Source organism: Hipposideros armiger, unplaced genomic scaffold (assembly GCF_001890085.2).
Source record: "Hipposideros armiger isolate ML-2016 unplaced genomic scaffold, ASM189008v1 scaffold_316, whole genome shotgun sequence".
NCBI lineage: Eukaryota > Metazoa > Chordata > Mammalia > Chiroptera > Hipposideridae > Hipposideros > Hipposideros armiger.
In genome coordinates, this window is record NW_017731666.1 from 1,168,695 (window position 1) to 1,176,855 (window position 8,161).

General features: G+C 59.1%; 2 protein-coding genes across 5 annotated transcripts in view; one reads left to right on the top strand and one right to left on the bottom strand.

Annotated features, from left to right (window-relative positions):
• Positions 1-13: 13 nt before the first annotated feature.
• TNFRSF25 (TNF receptor superfamily member 25) lies at positions 14-4,513 on the top strand. 4 transcript variants are annotated; one of them, XM_019660407.1, is made up of 11 exons: positions 14-220; positions 739-856; positions 1,029-1,163; positions 1,531-1,698; positions 1,794-1,872; positions 1,969-1,973; positions 2,555-2,632; positions 2,724-2,831; positions 3,071-3,108; positions 3,546-3,726; positions 3,908-4,513. In XM_019660407.1, the coding sequence occupies exons 1-11, from the start codon at positions 179-181 to the stop codon at positions 4,237-4,239; spliced, it is 1,284 nt and encodes a 427-aa protein (XP_019515952.1). In that variant the 5' UTR covers positions 14-178; the 3' UTR covers positions 4,240-4,513. The 4 variants fall into 4 exon arrangements, with proteins under 4 accessions (XP_019515952.1, XP_019515949.1, XP_019515950.1 ...); XM_019660404.1 differs by lacking the exon at positions 1,969-1,973 and having other exon boundaries at positions 2,570-2,625; XM_019660405.1 differs by lacking the exon at positions 1,969-1,973 and having other exon boundaries at positions 2,570-2,625; positions 3,074-3,108.
• Positions 4,514-4,729: 216 nt separating this feature from the next.
• The window catches only part of ESPN (espin), a 22,172-nt gene continuing 18,740 nt past the window's right edge, over positions 4,730-8,161 (bottom strand). The window contains exons 11-13 of the mRNA XM_019660359.1: positions 6,915-6,994; positions 6,805-6,816; positions 4,730-5,648 (exon numbers count right to left, since the gene is read on the bottom strand). Of these exons, the coding sequence (XP_019515904.1) occupies positions 5,501-5,648; positions 6,805-6,816; positions 6,915-6,994 (240 nt within the window). The 3' untranslated portion in view covers positions 4,730-5,500. The remainder of the gene's footprint in view (positions 5,649-6,804; positions 6,817-6,914; positions 6,995-8,161) is intronic.

An 8,161-nucleotide genomic window follows, 5' to 3' on the forward strand; every position in this document is an offset into this window, starting at 1 on the left:
TCCGCTTCCAGGGGCCTTTGGGCCCCACCCTGACCTTTACCGCTGAGGCGGGCTCACCCGGCGGCGGCGGCGGCGGGGTGGGGCGGACCGGAACTGCGGCGGGCAGAGCGGGCTGAGCGGGGAAGCCCCCAGCCGCGCACGCTGGTCCTGTCTCAGGGCCCAGAGTGGCGCCAGGGCCATGGAGCAGCGGCCCCGGGGCTGCACGGCGGTGGTGGCTGCGGTGAGTGGAGACGCTGGGAGCGACATGGAGCCTTGTCTGGGCCTGGGTCCCCCGCGCGGCAAAGGAAGGGGGCCCCGTGAGTCTCTGCTCCCCGGCATCACTGGGGGATGGCCCCCCTCTTCTGACCTAGTTAGAGGCTCAGCCGGGGCGGAACCCTTCCGCTGAGAGGAAACACCCTCCCAGGGAGCCGAGGGGTCTGGGGCCCCCAGGCAGAGAAAGATCAGGGTCCCTCCACCACCTTCGAAAAGCACTGGTGGGGACGGAGCTGCCTGATTCTGCCCTGGTGGAGGGTAACCCGCGTGAGAGGGGCTGGCGGGGCCATCTCTGCTTCTTCCAAGCCTGTGCAGAGGGGGAAGGAAGTTACTCTCACCCTTACCAGGGGCACCCCTTCTGCTCAAGAACCTGAGAATTGGGCTGCTCTGAGGGCAAATGCTGGGGTCTCTGAAGTTAGAGAGACTGGGCGGGCAGAGGCCCCAGCGTGGGTCAGCCACTGGGAACCAGCAGCACCTGTCCCCCAGGCTCTCCTCGTGCTGCTGGGCACCCAGGGCCAGGGCAGCACTCCCAGCCCCGGGTGCGACTGTGCCCACAACTTACAGAAGAGGAATCCTCTGTTCTGTTGCAGGGGCTGTCCAGCAGGTAAGTAGCTAAATGGGTGGGAGGGGTGTCGGGAGACTTGAGGGCACACTGGGGGCAGGCGGGCAGGCCGGGGAGGGAAGGCTGGGGGAGAAATAGGGAGCCGGACGTAGGCGGGAGGGAGGGGAAGGTCAGAGCCCGCTCTGGCTGTCTGACGCCAGTCTCGGTTCCACAGGGCACTATCTCACGGCCCCCTGCACAGAGCCTTGTGGCAACATCACCTGCCTCCCATGCCCTCAAGGCACCTTCCTGGCTAGGGAGAACCACCATGAGACCAGCTGTGCCCGCTGCCAGGCCTGTGATGAGGAGGGTGAGGGGCTGCCTTCTGCTCAGTGGGGGTTTCCTGAGGACAGGCTGTGGTCAGGGTCTTTCTGAAGGAAGTGGCTGGCTTGGGCCCCACCTGTGGGTGTGAGGGCCCCTGTGCCCACCTATCTCAGGCCCGTCTACCCTGATCCGCCTGAGATGCCTTTGTGCCCTCTCTTCCTGGTGACTTTCATGTCTCTGTCCAGGCCTCAGACTTAGGTCTCTGGTGATGCTGTGCTTTTCTCTCACTTGAGCTGGCCCTGATTCTGGTCTATCCCTGTCTCCGTTCTTTGGGGGATCTGCCCCACCTCTCCATGGGGGTTTCTGCCCCTAATGGCCTCTGCTCTCCCCATCTCCCTGCATTCCCCCACCAGCCTCCCAGGTGGCCCTGAAGAACTGCTCAGCAGTGGCAGACACTCACTGTGGCTGCAAGCCAGACTGGTTCGTGGAGTGCTTGGTCACACACTGCATTGGCGGCTCACCCTTCCGCTGCCACCCATGCCTAGACTGTGGGGCTCTGCACCGCCACACGTGGGTATCCTGTGAGTACCCCCTCCATATGGGCTACCTACCCTCACACCCCCTCCCCTTGCCACCCCCACTCTTATCTTGACCCACACCATCTGTTGGACTGCAGGTTCCAGCAAAGACACTGACTGTGGGACCTGTCTGCCTGGTTTCTTCGAATATGGCAACAGTTGTGTGTCCTGCCCCATGTAACTTGCTGGCTGCCCCGGGTTGGGGGAAGGGAGGCTGGGAGCGGAGTTGGGGTCCAGAAGAAGGGAGGAAGGGCTTAGCCCTATGATCGGTAGGCCCCGCTTCAGGCAAACATTGGGTGGTAAAAGGAAATCTGGATTCACCTATGCCAGATAAGTAAGGCTTCCTTTAGTAATCCTTCCAGCTGTACATTACAGATAGGATTTGTCACTCACAGAGACAGTCACATTGACATAGTTTCAAAACTTGGGCTAAGAATCAGAACCTGCCCCTTGTTCTCTGGGGGACCATGGGCAAGTGACTTCGCCACTCTGATCTGTGGCTTCCCCATCTGAACATGGGGATGTTGTTAGTAAGTCTGCCTCAGAACCTCTACCATTTCCAGACGGTGTTTGAGGTGCTAGGGATACAACAGGGAAGAAAATCAGTAAATCCCAGTTCTTCTGGAGTTGACATCCTAGTGACTCTCAGTTTGGTCTAGAAGCAGCTCCATCAATAGTGGTTGTTGGTACTGTTACTGGGGACACAGGTGATACTTCGGCAGTACTTCAGGGACATTCTTGGTGTAAGTGAAGCTCCTAGGGAAGAGGCCTAGGGAGGGAAGGGCCTTTAGGATAGAGAAGATGTCAGGCAGTCCTGGGGAGCCCCTCCTGGTGTGTAGGCCCTCATCCCCCACCTTAGCCCCTCCCTTTGCAGGAGCACCTTCTGGACCTGTCCTGAGCCCTGTGCGGCAGTCTGTGGCGGGAGGCAGAGTAGGTGGTGTGCTGGGAACGCAAGTGGGAGAGCTGGGATGGGCCAAGGGGAGGTTGGGGGGTGCCCACCACCCACCACCCACCAGCTGCTTTTTCAGTGTTCTGGGTCCAGGTGCTTCTGGCAGGCCTGGTAGTCCCACTCCTGCTTGGTGCCACCCTGACCTACATATACCGCCGCTGCCAGCCCCGCAAGCCCATGGTTCCCGGTAAGCGCGTGTGTGCACATACACGCGCACACACACACGCACACACACATCCACACTCCTAGGGGCCTGAGGTCAGGACGGGTAGCCCAGAGCCTACTCAGCCCTGATGTGGGTGGGGGGAACTAAGGGAGGGAGTGCTGGGGGTGGTGTATGTGCAGAGGAACCCAAGAGGAGCTGGACCAGAACCCAGGTTCAGGAGCCCTGCCTGGTTGCTGATTAGATTTTCTTGTCTCTCTCAGTAGATGGAGCTGGGATGGAGGCCCTGACCCCCCAGCAGGTAAGAATCTCAGTAATGTTCTGCAAGAGGGTGAGCAAGCACCTAGGCCTCAGCCTTCTGGAGCTGAGAGGTTGGGCTTTGTTGTAACTCATGGTCCCCAGTGCGTGGCACGGTAGCTGGCATGGAGTAGACCTCATGAACACATGTGCCGAGTTATCAGTGAATGAGAGCAACACAGTGCTCATACTCAAGCAACTCTCAGTCTGCTGGGATTCAGACAGGTAAACAGGAGCTAACAGTTCAGTGGGATGAGTCCACTGTGGTGAGGGCGGGGGCAATGGTACTCCAGGCGAGGCCATAGCTCTTTCATTGGGCCAGGTGAGAAAGCATGGCCAATGCCAGGGAGGCGGCACTGGGGATATTTGCTGGCCAGAGACCCCAGCAGAGGGGCCTTACTAAGTAAGCAGGGCTGACCTGGGGTCTCTCTTGGCTTCCAGGACACTCACCTCTCACCCCCGGACGGTGCCCACACCCTTCTAGTGCCACCCAGCAGCAGTGAGAAGGTCTGCACCATCCAGTTGGTAGGCAATAGCTGGACCTCTGGTTCCCCTCAGATCCAGGAAACGCCCTGCCAGGAGATGCTATGGTCCTGGGACCAGCTGCCCAACAGAGCTCTCGGTAAGGGACATCAGTGGCCTGAGGCCTTGACTCCATTCTCCTAAGTCCGAGGTGAAAAGCCATGAGACACCCCTTGCCCACTTCCTGTCCCCTGACCTAGTGGACCACCCAGCCTGTGTACCCGCCCCTACCCCTTGGCGGCAGCCCGCATTCCCATTGGCTCTCTCTGGCCCGCCTTCAGGTCCACCGCTGCCACCTCCCATGCCTTCGCCAGTGCCGCCTACAGGCTCAGGGGCCGCCATGCTCCAGCCTGGCCCGCAGCTCTATGACGTGATGGACGCGGTGCCCGCACGGCGCTGGAAAGAGTTCGTGCGCACGCTGGGGCTGCGCGAGGCCGAGATCGAGGCCGTGGAGGTGGAGGTCTGCCGCTTCCGCGACCAGCAGTACGAGATGCTCAAGCGCTGGCGCCAGCAGCAGCCCGCGGGCTTGAGCGCCATCTACGCGGCCCTGGAGCGTATGGGGCTGGACGGCTGTGCAGAGGACCTGCGCAGCCGCCTCCAGCGCGGCCCGTGACGCAGGGCCCATCCGCCACCTGGGAGCTCTGGTGGCCCTTACAGAAGCCCTAAGTACCGTTACTTATGCGTGTAGACATTTTATGTCACTTATTAAGCCTCTGGCACGGCCCTGCTTAGAGGCGCCAGCCGTTCTCCCCGCTCCGCACCCTCAGTGTTCTGGTTAAGGCGAAGCAGCATCGACAAACATCAGGAGGGGGTCAAGAGATTGCTCGGCTGTTTCTCGGCCAGAGTTTGGTTGAGGCCTTGGTATTAAATCTATAAGGAAAAACGAATGCTTGGCGTTTCCGCGGTGTTGGGGTGTTAAATGTTTTGGGCTTGGTTTCCTGGGAGCGTCGAAAGGGCCAGAAGTCTTGCCACCCAGGGTCTGGGACCCATGGTGGGGGCCGGAGTGGTCCTTAGCGCCTAAGCCTGCCCCTCCTTCTCTGCTGTGGCCCAGTTGCCCCGAGGAGAGGAAGTCGGCGACAGCGAACGAGAACGTGAGCCCCGGGCGGCGGAGAAGAGCTTTAATGGGGGTGCGAGACAGCGGGGACCAGGGAGGCAGAGGTCGGAGACAGGTTCAGGGCCCCTCGTCCTCCACTCACTCCACCACAGCAGTGAAAGGGTCCAGGGAGCTCGGGGCCTGGCTTGGGACGGCGCGCAGACTTCACCGGAGGAAGGTGGGGGCAGAGGTGGAGCCCCGGGAGCGGCAACTCCGTCCCGACGGGCAATTTGCAGTTTTCATCGTTTCTGGTAAACAAATGACTGAGAGGAAGCCCTCGGCAGGGATGGGAAATGAGGCCCGAGCGCATATCTGGGTCAGGGAGGGAGGAAAACCCCTTCCCCGAGCGGAACGCGGGGCCTGCCTCCGCCCAGGATGCGCCAGCGACGCGGGTTCCGGGGTGCGGGGGAGGGAGCTAAAGCCAGGCGCGCACCCCTAGGGAAAACAAAGTCACCACCCACGGGGCTGGGAAAAGCTCTGCACACGCTGACATTGAACGAACATGCAAATATATGTAAATAGGCATGCAAATAAGCAGCATCTTTTACGTCAACGACTTGGGCACTTTTTCTGGGCCACCGCAGCGGCGGTGGGCGCGCTCCAGCGTCGTCCCGGGCTGGGAATGCGAGGGCCGGGGTGAGGGTCAGGGTGGGGTTCCAGCGCGGGAGGGGAGGGCGGTGTGGCTCCCAGCCCTTCCGTCTGGGCCGGGCAGGCCGGGGCGGGGGCCTGCTTTCCCCCGCCCCCGCCAGAACTCTAGAAGATGCGAGCAGGAAAGCGGCATCTAGTACTTAGCGATGTCCCCCTTCTTCAGGATGATCTGTCGCTGCCAGGGCGCCAGCTTGGTCTCGTCGTAGCCCAGCGTCCGCAGCTTCTCCGACTGTTCTTTTTCCCGCTGCATCTCCTCCTGCTTCTGTCGTTCCTCCTCTTTCCTAGGCAGAGGGTGGGGGCAGAGCCGGGGCAAGGGTGAGAGGGTGGGCCAGGCTCGCCGGTGGCAAGGACTGGGTGACTGAGGGCAGGGGCTGGGTTGCTTAGGACAGAGGGACCAATGAATGGTAGGCAGAAGGGCTAGGTGACTGGAGACGGGGGTTGGGTCAGGTTGCTGGCAGGTGGGATTCCCGGGCACAGACCGGGGTCATGGTGGCACGCATAGGAGCCGGGTGGCAAGAGGCTGTGGTTGGGTGACTGCTGGCTGGGGGGTGTTACTGGAAACAGAGGCGCTGAGTCACAGTGTGGCAGAAGGTGAGGAGGGGTGGTTATGTGGGCAGGGGACGAGATTATGGGGTCTAGGACCTGAATTACTGGGGACTGGGTTTGGGTGGCTGGCAAGCAGAGGGACCACATTCCTGGGAGACAGTAAGTAGGGACAGGTTATTAGAAGGTGGGGGCTAGACCTGCACTGCTGACAAGGTAGCCCCTGAGCACATATGGCTGTCTGTCGAGCATTGTAAATGCAGGGACTGAGAAGTATGGCAGGTGTGAAGGGGCTCATGGCATCTCAAACACTTAGATTTAAAGAGTGTGGAACATCTCATTAATTTTTCTATTGATTATATATTGAAACATGTAATTTCAATTGAAGTTATACGTATTGAAATAAATATTTGAATTTTGACATATTGGATTCTATAAAATATACTATGAAAATTAAGTTCACCTATATCTTTTTTTTCAACTTGGCTGATACAAAGGTTAACATTACACATGTGGCTCTCATCATATTGGGTTGTCGGAAAAGTCGTGACTCATTTTTGCAACAAACACACAAAAAGAATGTCATGACTTTTCTGACAACCCAACATTTCTATCGGACAGCACTGAGCTAGATTACTGGGGGTAGAAACTAAGTTTTGAGGGAAAGATGACCAAGGTTATGATACTGAAGTTGGTTTACGTGCAGAAACAGAAAGACTAGGCTAATGGGAGATGGGGGCTGGGTAATTGGGGGAGAGGGGCCTAGTGGCATTACTGGGAACAGAGCGCCTGTGCTATGATGTGACAAGGGGATGCACTCAAGATGGGGCTGGATGAAGCCTCTGTGACTGGGTGTTGGGAAGGGAGGCAGGTCGGGCTCAGCCCCACGCTCACCGCTTTTGCTCCCTAGAAGGAAAAAGAGACAGCATTAGTGGGTGCCGCCTTTTCAGGGGCACAATCAAGACATCCTGCCAGGCCCTGAATTTTTCAGACCCCCAGCTCACCTCTCCTCTCCTAGCTTCTTCCTCAGGAGGTCCCGCCTCCAGGCAGGCATGCTGGCCAGCCTGGCCTCCTCTTCCTCCTCCTGAAACACAAGTACAAAGCTTCAGGGCCAGCATGGACTGGGAGGTAGGGGGCCAGAGGAGGTCCACCCCTAACCTGGGAGACCTGCACCAGTCAGGGACAACAAGACACAGATGGGATTCCTGGAAGAGACCCTTTCGATGCCCTTCTACAGGGCAAATGCATGAAGGCCCCTGGTCACAGCCGCCTTGGAGGAGGCCTCCTGTTGCCCCTCCCCAACAACTCAGGCCCAAGACCTAGAGGCTGTGCCAGAGAGGTCAAAGCTGAGAGCAGGAGGTATAGCGGGGAGAGCAGGGAATGAGATTCTGTACAGAGGCAGGTGGACAGATGGCCCCAGGCCTGTGACCCAGAATCTCTGGGATGGCCCATACTTGGGCCCCCAAAGATCCTGCCAGCTCAGAGAAGCTCAGGCTGCACCCTGGTTCCACTGTGAAGGACCTTCTGGCCCATGCCTGTTCTAGTTCCAAATGGAGTAGACACCAGCTCTACAACTGTGCGCTGCAATGACATTTGTGGTGGGGGCATCCAACACAGGCAGCTTACAGGAAAGAGTTTTATTACTTGCATGTTACATAGGAGAACACGTCACACGGAACACTGCACACGTGGCTCCCTTGACCTCAGCCAAAGAGGTAGCTGTGAACTCCAGTAAAAAACCAAAGAGGGAGAGCCACACAGCCCCAAGGGGGACCCACAGTCCCTCGCTCAGAGGGGCTGCCTCTTTCACCTGGCTCCACCCAGAGCCAGGTGAGGCTGTAGGGCCAGAGGGGGACACCTGGTCTGCCCTGTGCCAATGCCCAGCCTATCCCAGCCAATGCCCCACATTCAGCCATGATGGGACCTCAAAGGCTGAAGCAGCCTGGTCCTGGCATTCTGGGTTTTCCAAGGCCACCGTCCTGGGTTCTTCCTGCCCGCTTCTGGCCTCTGGAGGGCATCAGACAGGCATCCAGGCCTGGGTCAAGATGCTTGAGGGCACATTCCGAACTCCGCTGCTCATATGTCAAAGAGCTCCGCCTCCTTCTCCTTCCAGAAGGAGAAGCTGCGGTCGATGTAGCGGCAGATGTCCTCGTTGCTGAACTCGCCCATCTCAGACACCAGCTCCAAGGGGTCTTCGGCGGGGGCTTCGGAACTTGGGGGGCCCAACGTCGGGGGAGGTGCGGCTGGCGGG